The sequence below is a fragment of the Paraphaeosphaeria sporulosa genome (genome assembly GCF_001642045.1).
Source record: "Paraphaeosphaeria sporulosa strain AP3s5-JAC2a unplaced genomic scaffold CC84scaffold_6, whole genome shotgun sequence".
In the NCBI taxonomy this organism is placed as follows: Eukaryota; Fungi; Ascomycota; class Dothideomycetes; order Pleosporales; family Didymosphaeriaceae; genus Paraphaeosphaeria; species Paraphaeosphaeria sporulosa.
In genome coordinates this window covers 1,328,633-1,344,466 of record NW_017253365.1, presented here as the reverse complement: position 1 = coordinate 1,344,466, position 15,834 = coordinate 1,328,633, and the positions used below count along the sequence as shown (strand labels likewise).

The 15,834-nt window shown below is 55.2% G+C and overlaps 8 protein-coding genes across 8 annotated transcripts; 4 read left to right on the top strand and 4 right to left on the bottom strand.

Moving 5' to 3' along the window:
• Nucleotides 1-62: 62 nt before the first annotated feature.
• Nucleotides 63-332, bottom strand: CC84DRAFT_1165175 (uncharacterized protein). The gene has a single exon (XM_018178658.1). It carries the CDS (start codon nucleotides 294-296, stop codon nucleotides 108-110), a length of 189 nt encoding a protein of 62 aa, XP_018035163.1. The 5' UTR covers nucleotides 297-332; the 3' UTR covers nucleotides 63-107.
• Nucleotides 333-549: 217 nt separating this feature from the next.
• On the top strand, nucleotides 550-3,005 carry CC84DRAFT_1247131 (uncharacterized protein; the record flags this gene model as incomplete). The annotated part of the gene is made up of 4 exons (XM_018184225.1): nucleotides 550-627; nucleotides 801-1,386; nucleotides 1,445-1,594; nucleotides 1,649-3,005. The coding sequence occupies 4 exons, from the start codon at nucleotides 550-552 to the stop codon at nucleotides 2,668-2,670; spliced, it is 1,836 nt and encodes a 611-aa protein (XP_018035162.1). The 3' UTR covers nucleotides 2,671-3,005.
• CC84DRAFT_1165172 (tRNA methyltransferase-like protein subunit GCD14) lies at nucleotides 2,937-4,906 on the bottom strand. The gene has a single exon (XM_018178657.1). The coding sequence runs from the start codon at nucleotides 4,886-4,888 to the stop codon at nucleotides 3,341-3,343; it is 1,548 nt and encodes a 515-aa protein (XP_018035161.1). The 5' UTR covers nucleotides 4,889-4,906; the 3' UTR covers nucleotides 2,937-3,340.
• A 75-nt stretch (nucleotides 4,907-4,981) lies between these two features.
• CC84DRAFT_1165171 (uncharacterized protein) lies at nucleotides 4,982-8,360 on the top strand. The gene is made up of 6 exons (XM_018178656.1): nucleotides 4,982-6,504; nucleotides 6,561-6,700; nucleotides 6,752-6,797; nucleotides 6,927-6,939; nucleotides 7,032-7,111; nucleotides 7,266-8,360. The coding sequence occupies exons 1-6, from the start codon at nucleotides 5,421-5,423 to the stop codon at nucleotides 8,276-8,278; spliced, it is 2,376 nt and encodes a 791-aa protein (XP_018035160.1). The 5' UTR covers nucleotides 4,982-5,420; the 3' UTR covers nucleotides 8,279-8,360.
• A 2,025-nt stretch (nucleotides 8,361-10,385) lies between these two features.
• CC84DRAFT_1218216 (uncharacterized protein) lies at nucleotides 10,386-10,877 on the top strand (the record flags this gene model as incomplete). The annotated part of the gene is made up of 1 exon (XM_018182977.1): nucleotides 10,386-10,877. The coding sequence occupies one exon, from the start codon at nucleotides 10,386-10,388 to the stop codon at nucleotides 10,875-10,877; it is 492 nt and encodes a 163-aa protein (XP_018035159.1).
• Nucleotides 10,878-11,310: 433 nt separating this feature from the next.
• CC84DRAFT_1092987 (uncharacterized protein) lies at nucleotides 11,311-11,583 on the bottom strand (the record flags this gene model as incomplete). The annotated part of the gene is made up of 1 exon (XM_018174497.1): nucleotides 11,311-11,583. A coding segment is annotated over one exon (273 nt), but the record flags the coding sequence as incomplete, so codon positions are not given.
• Nucleotides 11,584-12,789: 1,206 nt separating this feature from the next.
• CC84DRAFT_1147672 (uncharacterized protein) lies at nucleotides 12,790-14,249 on the bottom strand. Its single transcript, XM_018176601.1, has one exon. It carries the CDS (start codon nucleotides 14,080-14,082, stop codon nucleotides 13,003-13,005), a length of 1,080 nt encoding a protein of 359 aa, XP_018035157.1. The 5' UTR covers nucleotides 14,083-14,249; the 3' UTR covers nucleotides 12,790-13,002.
• A 147-nt stretch (nucleotides 14,250-14,396) lies between these two features.
• CC84DRAFT_1247130 (uncharacterized protein) lies at nucleotides 14,397-15,671 on the top strand (the record flags this gene model as incomplete). The annotated part of the gene is made up of 4 exons (XM_018184224.1): nucleotides 14,397-14,598; nucleotides 14,646-14,664; nucleotides 14,721-14,825; nucleotides 14,870-15,671. The coding sequence occupies 4 exons, from the start codon at nucleotides 14,397-14,399 to the stop codon at nucleotides 15,669-15,671; spliced, it is 1,128 nt and encodes a 375-aa protein (XP_018035156.1).
• Nucleotides 15,672-15,834: the final 163 nt, after the last annotated feature.

Sequence of the window (15,834 nt, the reverse complement as noted above, 5' to 3'; positions counted from 1 at the left end):
ATCTGGATGAATTGGCAACAGGCTGTTCTTCTATTCAGTGTCGTAGTGGTAGAGAAAGCGGTCGTCGATCTGGCGTCTCCACCGTCTCGGGCCCCATCGTGAACCATTTATACAAACCAAAACTCTCGGTGCCATTCCCAGAAAAAATGCCATAATGACAACGCGTAGGCCACAAAGGCAATGCCTGAAACATGGTTCATTGAAAACGCCTGCAAGTCAGTGCGGGATGGGTGGGTCGACCTGGAGCGGTAGTTGGGCCGTTGAGCTTGGAAGCAAATACGAGAAGAGCCAGTCATTGCGCACCGCCACAAGAAGGTCGAGAGAAGGTGAGGATTCAGTGTTAGTGTGAAAGGACTAGGCTATTGGGGGCGCTCGGACCTGCGTCGCTGCTAAATTGGGCGCGCTAGACCGCAACCAGCGATGGCTTCTCGGCCGCCAGTCTGGACGGCGTCGGTCAGCGATACGTCACTGGAGAATTCACGCGGCGCGTCTTGCAGCAGGACACCACGCACGCTGCGCGATGCGAGAGCATACATCGTAGCAGTAACAATGGCCTCGCTGAGCGACGTGATTGCGCTTGTGAGCTCGCTAGCCCTGCGCCTGAGCGCATACATCTTTCTTCGATGGGTGAGTAGCCCGAATCGCGACTGACTCCGGGTCTGTCCGCCTGCCTGACTCCACTCCCCCCCGTCCAATGTATTGTCTAAGCGGAAACTGACTATTGATTACCGTAGATACCTACATCTGTCAGTCTACACTCCCGTAGAGCGCACCTCGTATTCTAACCACAGGAATGACAGATTGTACCGCCCCTCGCTACCGCGCTGGCCCTGGTCTACATCCCATCCTTCTTCATAAGCCTCCAGGATACTGCGCCATTCAAGATTATATCCGACGAGCTGAACATAATTGTAAAAGAGGCGGTTGACACAAGTGACTCCGAGTCCTCTGAGCGCGTGGAGCTGCTCGAGGGCGCAGACGACGGACCCCTGCAAGAGCTGGACGTCCAGGAGGAAATCCAGTATGAAGAGCGCCAGCCAAAGATCTTACGGACCTTGCTCACGGGCAGACCGAGCCCGTCATCCATCTTCTGGAGCTGGGCCACGTTCGGCATCAACGTGGCTCTGCTGGCCATGATAGCAGACGTCATTTATCGTGCACAAATCTTCCATCCACACCATCACGCGAGCTTTGGCCGCATAGGCTATGTTTCTGACAACTATGCCAACATCCTTATACGAGAGCCGTATGCATATGACGTAAAGGTGCTCTACAGGTCGATCGACGAGTACGAGCGGTCATGGATGCAGAGCACGCTCCGGTCAAGCCAGCCCGAGTACTGGCTTACGGGCGACTCCGACTTCACTACCAACATCAAGATCGATCGTGAGGTTTCCCAGAATAGACCCTTCACATCCCATTCTTACTGCTTACCGGTGTGTAGACCTACGCCCGAACACCCCCTACGAGTACGTGATCGAGACGTCCAGTGGGAACACCACAGGAACCTTCACCACACCGCCACGGCCAGGACACCTGTCCGCTTTCAGAGACGACAAGTACACTTTCCTCCACTCAAGCTGCATCAAACCACGTAAGTCCACCAAGGAGTGGGTCACATGAACAAGAAATCTCACTGTATCTGCAGGCGTGCCATATTCGCCTTTCCAACATCCTCTGCACTTCCCTGGATTCAAGCATCTGGCCCGTTGGATCCCCGAGCTGAAACCATACTTCATGCTATTCCTGGGAGACTTCATCTATGCTGACGTCCCGCTCCAGCGAGGAAGAGACGCAGAGTACTACCGCCGCGAATACAGACAAGTCTACTCCTCCCCCGATTGGCCCTCCGTCAGTGAGGACCTCCCATGGATTCACGTCATAGACGACCATGAAATCCAGAATGATTGGAACGGTAACATGACCGGCCTCGCCGTGCCTGCTTATGATGCCTTCCAGCATTACCACGCAGCCGCCAACCCCCCTGCCCACAGACACGGCCACACGTACTTCAGCTTCGTTCAAGGCCCCGCGGACTTCTTCCTCGTTGACACCCGCGCCTACCGCAGCCCTGAGAACTCCGACCCCAACGACCCCGTCAAGACCATGCTCGGTGCAACGCAACTCTCTGACCTGCTTTCGTGGATCGCCACGCCGCCCCCACGGGGCGTCCACTGGAAGATCATTGTTACAGGGGTCCCGTTCACGAGAAACTGGCAATTTGGGTCCGAAGATACTTGGGGCGGGTACCTCGTCGAGCGGCGCCAAATCCTCGAAGCCGCGTGGTCACTCTCATCCACACATGACGTTGGCGTCGTTATTCTCAGCGGCGACCGCCACGAGTTCGCCGCGACATCGTTCCCACCGCCCAAGGACTCGGACTGGCCCGTTAGCGCGACGGTGCACGAGTTCAGCACGAGCCCGCTGTCCATGTTCTACCTCCCCTTCCGCACGTACAGCGAGATCGACGACGGCGACGTGTGCATCAAGTATCTGCCGGATGGGAACAGCAAGTTTGGTGCGGTGGAGATCACGGCGCCTGAGACAAGCGAGCAGAGTCTGCTCAAGTACAGGCTGTTTGTGGATGGTGAGGAGACGTGGACGCATGTCATTTCTACGCCGCCACTGAGGGATGGGAGCAAGAGGGCGAAGGACGCGGTGTGGGGTTGAAGAGGGAAGGGAGGTGGAGGAAAGGCCTTGGCATCTCTGATGGTCCAGTCTTTACCTGGGCAATCACGCGTTGTGTAGGATGGGATACGTGCACTGGAAGCGCGGTTGGCAACAGCTTGGAAATTAGCAAAGCTCGGATCTTACACCAGCGCTCGCCATCCAGCATGGCAGCATTTGGAGACGAAGTTGGGTAGAACACACGAGTCAGGCTCAAGTAGCAGTAGCACAGTACCGTATCATGGAGATCTACCGTCAATTCGATAGTTCACCTTCACTTCGACCACCCTTCGATAGTCCAAACAATAATCGCATGGACCCTGCTTCGTTTCACCATCGTCTGTCAGTGTCAATGTCACGATGCGGTTGTGCGTTCGCGGTGTTGCCGAGGGATCGGCGCCGAGGTCTATGAATAGGTACCTGGGTACTTGAACGGCGTGCACGTGCGCTCGATAGCGCCGCTTGGGTGCCAGTAGCCGCACCCAATGAACAAGTGTTTTCGCCATTCGAGCGAATCGACAGTTCAGGAGAGGATTTGAAAGCGAATGGGAAGGGGACGGTGGCGGCATGCAGGCGAAGGAGTGGAATTGGCTCGGGGGTATCGTGGGGAATTGTATTCTATCGCAGGTTAAGCCGCGAACGCGTGCAGCGAACATGTCCGTTTGTTATCTGTTCACTCCCATTTCCTCCTCGCCTTCTCCTCGTCTTCTGCCGTCCATTGAACGGGCAGCACCGCAAACACCAGATAACTCGTGTGAGTCTTGATCTCAGGCTCGGTCCGACACACGAGCCTGCCCTCCTTGAACAGCGCCCTGCTCTCGGACTCTTTCTTCGCGCGCTCCAACCGATCGTGCTTGCTTGGCGGCAACCCCTCGGTCTTCTTCTTCTGGCCGTCGGCCTCACTCTCTGCAGCAGGCGCCTTCTCCCCGCGCTTCTTCGCCTCGGCACGCCGCATCACCTGCTCCTGCTTCTCCTTCTGCAGGCCGTGGAACACTTTGGCGCGGTCTTCGACGTCGCGCAGGCGCTGGACGGCTTCCTGGACGGTCGCGGGGGAGGGGTTCGCGCCGCGGAGGCCTTCCTCGGCGAGCCCGACGCGCTCGCGGCGCACTTCGAGGCGCTTATGCTCCATGGTGAACATCTCGATGTCGAGCCAGCCGTAGGAGCGCATGGCGGCGACGGTCTTTTGAACTTGCTCGATGCACGGAGAGAAGGTGCATAGCCTGGTGGTGGTCTTGGGGTTGAGCGGCGAGCGGAAGGGTTTCGGTGCTTGGGGTGTGGATGTGGATGTGGTCGGCTCGGCAGTGGGCGTGGATGGGTCTGAAGCGATGGATTTGACGACTGCCGGGGGAGGAGGCGAGCGCGTGAGATGCTTCAGCGCGAGCCAAGGTGCTGGCAAGTCGAGGAATATTACGTCGGCGTTGGGTGCATTCTCGTCTTCAGTGTCGACGCAGAAGCCGTCGGCGTAGACGTCGCGGTTGGTGACTGTGACGAGGGGGTCGAGGCCGTGAGAGACGAGCTCTTCTCTCAGCTGCTCGGCGCGGGGCTTGTGGTATTCGAAGCTGTAGACATGGCCGTGGCGCTGCTGCCGTCTCTTTCTCTTGCGTGAGGTTGTCCCGTTTGCTTCTTGTCCGTCCTTGTCCTCCTCTGGTGCTTCCAGCCCAGAGTAGCCGTTGAACACTGTCCTTGCCACCGCGTGAGTGAAGCTGCCACTACCAGCGCCCGCCTCAATGATGTGGTCCCCCGGTCGCAGGCGGGTCTTCTGAATGATGAAGCTATAGTCGGGCGTGTAGACGACTTGCGTCCTGTGGGGTAGACACAGCGTCCATGTCTCTGGCGTGGGCGGTACAAGATGCGCAAATCCACTGCTCGCAGTTGTCGCAGCCTTCACAATGCCTCTGACAGGCTCTTCGCTGCCAGCAGCATCCTCTGCCGCAGGGCCCTCGCCATTGGCTTCGCGCTTCCTCTTCTTCGATCTGCCGCCGCGCGAGCCCGTATCCACGACCGAGGCGAGGATCTGTGTGCCCCAAGGCTTGTCGATAAGACTGTTGTGAGTGAAGCTGCCGAAGCGGGTGTTCACCACATTTCCCTCGGCGTATTCGGTCGACGATGCATCGGAGAGGACGGTGGGAATAAGGTGGTCGCGCTTCAGCTGGAGGATGCCGAGGCTGTTGGCGGAGGAGCTTGTGCCGGGATCGAGGAAGGGCGAGACGGCAGGCGCCATGATGATCGTAGGCGCACCTGGACGCGGTCAAGCAGCTCGACGCGATCACGAAAAAATTGGGCGGGGCAGCGGCCTGTGGGGGCGCAAGGATCAGATTGCGTGGTCCGCGCGCTAGGAGCGATCTGGCACCTCACCCTCACGCTGTCGCTTTCGTGCAATATCCCACAACCCACCTTCGCCTTTCCTTCACCCATTCGCGCGTCCGCTCTCGCTCGGCCTGACCATCCTTCGACGGAAACCCAGAGAAGGACTTGCGGTATCTGGGCGGACTGTTGACGTCCAACAACCAAGCCCAAATCGGGACTCTACGTCACCTGACCTGACTCACACCTGTCCATCTGCGGTACTGTCATCGCGCACCGCCACAGGCTCAGGGTCACTGCCCTTTTCTGGCGTCTGCCTTTCGGCCTTTCCCCTCTCTCTTCTTACCTTTGTTCTCTCCTGAATGCTCCTGCATTCTTCAGTCAGCCGCTTTTCACGAATTACGTTCACAGCATTTCGATTCACCACACCCCTTCGACTCCGTAGCACAATGGCACAGCAACCTCCCTGGCAGGAGCCGCATCCCGGCGCGCCCTCTAAGCTCGTGGTCTACAATTCCCTCACCAAGACCAAAACGCCGTTTCGGCCTATCGACCCTGAAGGCAAGAGGGTGACCTGGTACAGCTGCGGCCCGACAACCTACGACTACAGCCATCTGGGTCATGCAAGGAACTATGTCTCGAATGACATTCTTCGGAGAATCATGAAGGACTATTTTGGTTTCCAAGTGCAATACGTGCAAAATGTGACCGACATTGATGATAAGATCATTCTTCGCGCAAGGCAGCAACACCTTTTGTCTGAATTTCGATCCCAACATCCTCAAGTCACGGCCGATGCCCTCGCCACCACCCTCAAAGCGTTCCATGCGTACGCGGCGGAGAAGCTGCCTCTGCTCACTCCCGAATTGAAACCTGAAGACTTCAGTTCTGAGTCCGCGGAGAAGTATGCCTCAGTACTTGCCGGCAAGTCCCTCGACGGCATTAATCCCCCTGGTGATAAGGAAGCCAAAATCAAGATGCACATTCAAACCCTGGCTAAGGCAGCCACCGCATTGCTCTCACCAACCAAAGGTTCAGACGAGGACGCCGCCAACTTTTACGACAACGCCTCCGATGTGCTGATGCCTTATCTGGACTCTCTGTACGGCACCTCCATCTCTAGCAGCGACCACGAAATTTTCAGTGCCCTTGCCAAGAAATACGAAATCCTGTTCGACGAAGACATGGAGGCTTTGAACGTCCTTCCGCCAGACGTGACAACAAGAGTCTCTGAATACGTTCCGCAGGTAGTTTCGTTCACCGAAGAGATCGTGCGGAAGGGCTTCGGTTATGCGACTGACACTGGGGTGTACTTCGACATCGCCGCGTTCGAGAAGGTCGAGGGCAATCATTACGCGAGGCTTGAACCATGGAACAAACATGACAGCAGTCTCATTGCAGACGGCGAGGGCTCTCTGTCTACTAAATCTGGCAAGCGCTCAGAGGGAGATTTCGCACTTTGGAAAGCCAGTCGAGTAGGCGAGCCAGCTTGGGAGTCCTCCTTCATGCAGGGAAGGCCAGGTTGGCACATTGGTAGGTTATTACCCGTAGCAAACTGCTATCTGTAATTCAGCTGACTTCGAGTATAGAGTGCTCGGTGATGGCCTCAGAGACGCTGGGCAAACAGATTGACATTCACAGCGGCGGAATTGACCTCTGCTTCCCTCATCACGACAACGAGCTTGCGCAGAGCGAAGCCTATTGGTCAACCGGGAAACAGTGGATCAATGCAAGTCTAATCAAGTCCAGCACATCATGTATCACTGCTGACCTCCTTTAGTACTTTCTGCACATGGGACATCTAAGCATCGCAGGTTCGAAGATGTGTAAGTAAACTACCCAGTACAACGTGGACGTGCTCTTCTTGCAGAAGGAAAGATTTCTAGTCTTTTTCGCTTGATGGAGATGTACACGGGGTATCTGCTCCTCTACCGAATCACGCTGACAATATTAAGCGAAGAGCTTAAAGTGAGAAGAACCCTAGTTGCAAGAGTAGTACAGACTCAAAGCAACGGTCTACAATAATAACAGAGCCTTGCTAACGGATCGTCTTTTGGCAGGAACTTCATCACCATTAGAGAAGCCTTATCTAATGGCGAGTTTACCCCAAGAAGCCTTCGAATTATATTCTTGATGGGAGGTAAGAACTGAGACCGGGTGATTCTGCTAAGCACGAGGATGTCTGCTGTGTGCCTACTTAGGACATCAGAACGACTTTCCGCTTGGCTTGGCTTGGCTGAACAAGCGAAGCACTGTCACTACTCTTGTGTGAGACGCAGACTGACTGAGCCCAGGTTGGCACTCGGGGGTTCAAATAGAAGACGATATGAAGAGAGCTGCGGCTGGATTTGAGAGCTACGTCTCGAGCTTTTTCATGCGCATCAAAGATCTCGAGATGCATCCAAACACGAATTCGACTGGAACAGAAGATGCAAGAGTGCTTGAAGCGTTGGCTACGGCCAAGCTGAAAGTTAATGAGGCCTTAGCGGACTCATTTGACACCCCGACCGCCCTTCGCGCGATTCGCGGCTTGGTCGAAGCATGGAACACGGCCGACAAAGCGGGACTCAGCGATGATGTTAGCAGACAGCTGGGCCAATATGTAACGAGGATGGTAAGGATCTTCGGCCTGGACGGCAAAGCGTCGCCGGATGATGGCGGTATTGGGTGGGCAGGGGTCGACATTCCCGAAGAGGGCAAGGATTATATCTATGCCGCATCTCGGTTGCGTGATGAAGTTCGACAGCGTGCTATTGCGAAGGAGCCTCTGAGAATAGATTCACTCGTCTCGAAGGACAAGCCAAGCAAGCAACAGGACGCTGCAGCTGTTCCCTGGGCCGAGCTCCTCTCGAAATTTCAAGAAGACCTGATACTCCTCTCGCAGCAAAAGGCGGAGGCAAAAGCCTACCTCGACCTGTGCGACGAGCTCCGGGACACGCACCTGTGGAACGCAGGCGTGTACCTTGAAGACAGAACCAACGCACCGGCGATGGTGCGCCCTGTGGATGCCGAGCTGCGGGCAGAACGTGAACAGAAAGAAGCTATCGCCCAGCAGAAGGCTGAGGCTAAGCAGAAGCGCGAGCGTGAAGAGGCGGAGAAGAAAGCCAAATTAGCGGAGCAGGCGAGGATCAACCCCAAGGACATGTTCAAGACAGATGAGTATAGCGCGTGGGATGACGATGGTGTGCCGACGAAGGACAAGGAAGGCGTTGATGTGCCGAAGAGCAAGGGAAAGAAGCTGCGGAAGGAATGGGAGAAGCAGAAGAAGTTGCACGAGGAGCATCTCAAGGGTATTGGCAGCTCATGAGTAGGTGGACAATCTTTTGAGTGAGCGAGCGTAGATATCCGATTCAGTATATCTGTCCACTCTTCAATGTGCTTCTATCAAGGTGCTTGCTCGTGCGCCAATTGTACATCTCCAACTGACGTGCTGAACAATTTGTCACGCTTAGCATATCCCCCCTAGACGTCCATTATGGGGGTCTGTTGGCAAGTTCTTGGTCAGGCGGCTTTGGACGCTCTTGCTCTTTCAATCGGCAGCGGACGAATTAGAGCGAGCATTATCCAGTGCTAGAGCCACGTGCTGCTCTACTCTATGGGCAAGCTTCCACGCCGTTAGGTAAATGAAATCCGACTTTCCATTTGGCGTACCACCTCGCATTCACTCACCACCATTACACTGTGACCCATCTCGCTCGTGACCCGAGGTTCATCAGCTCCCCAACCAACGCCCAGGACACTCACACCGCGATCTTGAGATCCACCAGGCGCCCGCTCGAAGTTCAACTGTGAGCTCCGCCTTGCGACTAAATTGAACACGCCACTCACTCACCTGCTCACATCTGCGTAACCCACGGCACGACACCTCGCACTTTCCACCTCACTCACAAAACACAAATCACCACCTACGCACCTCACGTACCACAGTAAACATGGCCTCGGCACCAGCCCAAGTCTGTCCCTCCGCAGCCCGCCAACCCGCTTCCGGCCACGACCTCGGTGGCGCCACCCGCCCCAACCTCGACTTCGGCGACAACGGCTGGGGCCCTTTCTTGCGCCTGACGCCGGGTTCGAAGGAAGAGCAAGAGCGCGTGGCTCCTCACACCTGCGCTTATATCGCCGACAACGCGGCTTCACCGGTCATGAAGTGCGCTTGTGAGAGCCGCGCTAGGGCTTCTGCTACGACTAAGGATGAAGTGGCTGCGAAAGAGGATCAGGGACAGAAGTTTTTCCTGCCGGTCACGCCGCTACGGCTCGCGCCTGTGGTGCGCGAGGCGCACAGGGATACGGAGAAGAACGCAGAGAAAGGGGAGGAACCGGCTTTCCAGGCTCCGACGATTGCTGATCCTTGAACTGGTGGTTTGGGTACGGATCTGCAGAGCGATGACAATATGACAAATGCGTCTGGTAGAACATGTATGGTCTACGAACGATGGCAACATGAGCTTCGGGGGCGAATACGAAAAGACGAATCATGGGGGAAGATGGAACTGGTTTGGCTGTCAGGCAGTGGATCATGCTGGAAACAGCGGATGCTAAGACGAAATCAGTGCCTGTGTACGGATATCATAATACACATTTGCGATCATAACGTTAGGATACTCATCCCTATAGTCTAGCGGACACTATGAGTGGAAATCAATGCAACATGCGACCTGCATCTGCTACACGTCTTTACTTTGGTCTAGCGACACGTCCCAGCTCTCTTTGCAAGCTGAGTTCCACATATGATACTGCTTCGAGCTGCTACTGAGTGTTCACACATCGTGATCAGCACAAAACTGGTATCAGCCACACCGCCCGCGTGATCTGAACGCCTGAATAGATCAGCGATAGCGTCCAGAGTGAACAATGTCACACGTGACGAGCATGCGAAACTTCTTACCTTGAGCCATCTTATCGTTGAAGCCATATCACCATAGGCAACACTGCAGTGTTCCGTTTGCTGGTGTTGTTATTCACTCGCCAATGGCGTGCTGGTGCCTGGGGGCATGCGCGCCCTCAGATATCTTTCCATTTTGGGTCGGTCCTATTTTGCCTCTTTTCAACTACATACTGAAAGAGCTTCAAGCGCCTCCCCCTTACTTAGAGTCCTCGCGTAGTCGATCGTGGGTCGTGCTAATTCATTCAAAGCAGTTTCCGAAAGCACCCAAAGCTTCGCAGTCAAAAGAATCGCATAATTCCCTCGACACCGAGACACCAGCGACGACTCACCCTTGCGTCAATCGTGCAAGCAGACTGCGCAAGCAGATAACGCCAGATCCAGTCACTCGATACGCTACAAACGGCTGCATACCAGGTAGTTATATAGTTCAAATTGCCAGTATCACACTGACACAAATTAAGGCAGTCGAACTACCTCGAGCACCAATCTACAACTCGATCACGAACATCTCCAAGAATACACCACCACAATGTGTTCTTCTACAGCTCATATTGCTCACTCCTCTGACAAGTCCACCTCGACCACCAAGCGCGACCCAGGTCCCACGACTCCATCTGCAATCCCCCTTCCGCCTTCCCCGCCGCAGGACACCACCACCAAAGGCGGCGATTCTACTCCCGCCACCCCCGCCATCGCTATCCCTCAGTCCGCCTCCGCCTCCGCCTCCAAGCTTAAAGCATCCTTCCCCGCAGGTTGGCCTCACAGCAACACCAACCTCAACACTGCTGCCCCTGCCAAAACGGGTTTCAGTGTCCCAGTCGGCCGCCCTAAGACCCCTCGAAGCCGCAATCGCCGGGGCCTCACTATCAGCACGCCGCTACCAAATCCGTTCCTGAATGTCAGGGCTAGCGAGTCGCCGGAGAAGAATAGGCCCCTGAGTTCGAAGATGACAACGCCGGCTGAGTCCCCCACCACGCCAAACTCGAGGATGATCTTCAAGATGGACGATGAGGAGAAGTAAGTAGGGGTATGTTTGGGCTGAATGGGCTATGGAAGGTGACTTTGGTGCATGCTAAGGGGTTTGAGTCTTATCAGGACGGCATGTGATAGAACGGCGACGCTGGTCGGTGGCCTTGGTCGAAGAGAATATGCCAGGTGTTCAATGCCATGGATGAAATGAATTGGTTGTATGAACCTGTAAATTCAGTCTTGATGTGTTGTTCAAAGTTTCCTAGTACTCAGTGGATGGCTGGGCTGGGAACATGTATAGAAATTGGCCTGTGACTATGGATCCCTGCCCTTACTTTGGATAATTCGCAACTTCCGCACTCTAAAGGCCCAATACGCCAAAAAGGTCATTGCAATGTTGAACAGAACGAACACCAAATGTATCCGAGATACTGCCATCGATAAGCCCAACTGATATTCATCATTTTCAAGTACTCTTCACCCGTTTACACTGGGCAGACCTTGCAGCCAGTCCTCGCATCTGGATTCAAGAATCTACCTCCTACTAATTCAAGGTAAATTGTCAGATATTCTTGGCACGCCATCAGCTTCGGATTGTTTAGAATGACGAGCTCGCTTTCCAAACACTCGAATGCCCTATTTGATATGCCGACAGTGAGGAGGCCTACGACGATATACGTGAGTGGTGATACCCGGTACATGAAGATCCAGAAGCCTGGCAGCTGGCCTTTCGGTATAAGGACGCCACAAAAGATCAATGGATCCTTCCTTAGTTACGTAATTTTCCGTTCCCCGAGGCTTACCTCGAGGTGGTGAGGCCATGATTGGAAAGAGGATACACGAAGCTAGCAGAGGAAAGAATAAAGCCACCGTAATGAAGAGGTGATACCGGACACGGTCAATGTGTCCAAAGAATCGGTAGAGCAATGTTAGCAGGCAGAGCTTTCCAAGTAGGAGTGATAGACCGGCGGTGAAGGCCATTGAAACTAAAACCCGGGGTACTTCAGCATCCTTAGGAGCAAAGGAGGACCATGTACCCACACGTTGAGGCCACGCGGACATGAGAAAACCCAGCGATATATCCCAGGTTGGCCTCCTTAGTTTCAACAATGGCTCCTGGTGAAGTCTGCCTCGTTAGAAATATACAAATATGTTGTGCTAGAACTTCAATTATTCCCCGAAGTCTGACGGATCTGGAAACCATGCGACAGAGGAATGATACCTTTGCTTGATACGCCTGATTGCATTCTCGGGCTCCAAAAAAGTTCAGAAGCCTCACTTGAAGCACCTAGAGCAACCAAAGCAGCCTTTAGAACGCTAGTGATTTCGAAGGTATCGGGATTGCCATGGATGATAGATACGTGGCGAGGATGCGTAACGACATGGGTGGGCTTGCCGAATAGCTTGAAAGAGAAGATCATGCGCGTGTTACCGAAGAAAACTCTGTTCTAAAATCAACATGGCTATGGACTCACAAGGAATTCGAAGACAAACCTTCCAAAGGAGCCCAATCGACCTCACTAAATCCTATGAGAAACGAGGGTCTCTCACGGTAGCAGGGTATGTGATCACGCTCATCTCCCTCTTAATTCCTCACCCGGCTTCTCTAGGAAGACCAGAAGCGTCCGACATCACCTTATATGTCTCCAGATAGTGGCAACCGCTCTTAGAAAAAGCTAGGCTCCGATCGAATATATCTAGTGGAGCGGCTCGCTCGCACATCGGCGACGTATGGTAATTCATTCTTGAAATTTGACTAGGGGACCGTGATGATAATCCAGCACCTGCGAGGGGTGATGGATACTGGCCTCCTTCGGCGGCCGCGGACAAAGAAAAGTTGGGAGAGTAAGGTATACAACCATCCTCAACGGACTCGTTTCTCCCTCGCACTGCTTTTGCCTCACTGATGCGACTAAAAGAGATCACGATTGGGGAACTATCTCACACGTCTATGTCTAAAAGCTGTCAAATCTTGGCGGGGAGGCACCTGCGAAATTTAGGTAGCTTTGTTCGACACATGTTGCAATGGCGTGTGGGGATCATGATGATCATGCCTAGTATCTCTATCCCGCGAAACCTGATCCGGTTGTGACATGCAAAAGACCATTACTCTGCTGTTGATGCCTTCTCCTAATTCATCTTACGCAACTCCACGGCCTGCACGACAAACATATCTCTCAAACCTGGAAAGCCACGCCATCTTTCTTGACCATTGCCTTTCCACCACCGGCAAACCCCGTGCCTTCGCTACGTATCCCGACTAGCCCTGGCTTCAGTCCTTTCACCTTATCCTTTTTGCTCTTCTTTCCCTCCTTCTCCTTGGACTTCGTCTCCGGCACACTGGTCAAATCTGCATCGCAGACATAGCAATGCACAGTCTCTGGCTCCGGTCCATCATCGTGTGCATCTCGATGATGCCTGTGCTCTGGTCTTAAAAAGTTGTCCACACAAGGCTTGCACAGCACATGACCGCACGGTATCGCAATCACAGCTTTCGATGCGTTCGACAGCGCCTTGCGACAACTCGGACACGTGAATGTCGACTTCCCCGTCTCAGGCGACTTCTCCATGTTGAAGTTAGCCGACACCAGCGTCTTGAGCGACAGCGCATGGGGATGCTCCGGATCGCCCGACGGACAGGTCGGATTTCGCTTCGCGACCTCCATGCTCCTGTAATTCTGATCCGGCGTCTCGCCCGGGACCCAAAAGCTGGGTAAATGCCCCTTCGCCGCCTTCTTCTCCTCGTCGAGCGCTAGCTTCGCGCGGCTGCGCTCCTCAAGGGCAATCCGCTTCAGCTCCTCCTCATCAATCTCAAACTTCCTCTTCGTCCCACGCGCAGCACCCTCTTCCTCCTTCTCCACAACAATCTTCCCGCCTTCCCGGCCCACAACCCTCGACCCAGCGCCATGCTTGACCTTCAACCCCATCTGCACAGCCTCAAACTCCGCTACCGCACGCAGCCTCGCTTCTTCATCCTCGCGTGCCCGCTGGTCCTCCTCTTCTTCTTTCCGTCGCTCCGCTGCTTTCTCCAGTCGTTTGATTTCCTTGCGCTGCGCGAGTAGGTTGGTCATCGCACATTCGCGACAGAAAAGATCACCTGACGGGCAGCAGACGGGGTCGACGGCGGGGAGAAGACATAGCTGGCAGCTGCCGAAGGGAAGGAAGGAGTCGCGGGAGAGGCGGGCGGCTTGGGAGCCCCAGGTTGCTTTCATGTTATTGCGCTCGTGGGAGGTGAAGATTGTTTTTGGGGGCGGCATGATGGCGGCGGTGATGGGTGGTTTGGGAGGTGTGCAGGTGAAGGGAGGAGCACGTGTTTGGGCCGAGGCTGGAATGGGGCCGTAGCGACAGATAGTAGAAGGGGAGGTGCGATTGCCTGCACTCCAGTCGTCAGGTGATGATGTGAATCTCGAGTTTGGTCGCCTGTAGTCTGGGGTGCGGCACGCCAGGAAAGTGTCAGGGCCTCTCCGACGACGCGCCAGCCACACGTGGCGCGCTAGTTGCCCGTTCCGAGAAAACATTGCCATGTTCCGCTCATGGCCTTCTTGCGCACTCTCACCTCACCACACCTGCGATGCGACCCGACCCCGAAGAGCAGCCCGCTGCCCCGAGCGCGCCATGGAGGGCCGGCTCCGCCTTCGTCATGGGCGCCGTGGGCTTGCTCTGCCGCGGCTTTTTGGCCATGAGCAAGACGGAGACGCACGGGCTGGACAATTTTATGAAGCTGCTCGAGGCGCGCGAGGATGTTGAGGGAAGGGAACGAGGGCTGATTACGGGTATGCGACCACGAAGCGACTCTGTAGGATACAATTGACACACGTAGTATCGAACCATGTCTCTGTGTACGTACGTTCGCTGTCGAGTTTGCAAGAATCGAAACTCATACGTCATTCCATAGACTTGACGACCCGATGGTATGGGGTGTCATGCCGCTGTCTTACCTGTTCAGCCCTGACAACATGCGCTGGGGCTTGGGCAGCTACGACTTATGCTTTACAAACAAGTGAGTTCCTCCTCGCTGACCTTTGCGACATGCTGACGGCGTAGGGGTCTCTCGACTTTCTTCACACTGGGCCAAGTCCTTCCTACGCATCGCTCCGTGCATTCAGACTTCGGCGGCCTCTTCCAGCCCACCATAACGCAAGCGATACGCCTGCTCTGCCGTGGGCCGTTCCTCAACGCAAGCGACCACTTGGGGAAGCCGTCCAAAAAGTTCCGCAGCCCAGACGTCTCTGACCCGTTCAGCGGCGGTCACCTCACGTTCTCGACGAACGGCACCGACACGTTTCCTTCGCCGTCCGCATACCTCACACGCCGCCATGCTTGGGTTCACATCTTCCCAGAAGGCATGATACATCAGCACCCGGACAGGACAATGCGCTACTTCAAATGGGGCGTGTCGCGATTGATACTGGAGAGCGATCCCATGCCGGACGTCGTGCCGATGTGGATTGACGGACCGCAAGAGGCGATGAGCGAGGAGCGCACATTCCCGCGCTTCCTCCCGCGACCGGGCAAGAACATCAGCATCACCTTTGGCGACGTCTTGGACGGCGAGAAGGTATTTGGAGATCTGCGCGCGCGCTGGAAGCAGATACATGCGCGGGAAGAGGCGAGGAGCGGGAAGCTCGAGGTCGGGGTCCTCAACGACACGCTCAAATACTCGCAAGAGGTAGTCGCGCTGCGTAAAGAATGCACTAGGCGGGTGCGCAACGCCGTGCTCGACGTGCGGCGGTCTCGAGGCCTCGTCGACGAGGATCCCAAGGCCGGATTCGCAGAGACGTGGTTACGAGAGGGGCCGGGGCGGGCGGGCAGGAAAGAGGACGGCAGCATCGTAAAGGATACCTGAGGTAGTCGGGTTGTACAGTATGTATTCGTATCTGGGCGATTATTTCTAGCGACCGAGAGCACTATACCCCTCGAGGAGCTCTCGCAGGCAGCGCAGCCTGATGGCGACGCTCCGGACATTCCGCCGCTCTTCTGCATCGTGTCCTTGACAACATGGCCGCCGG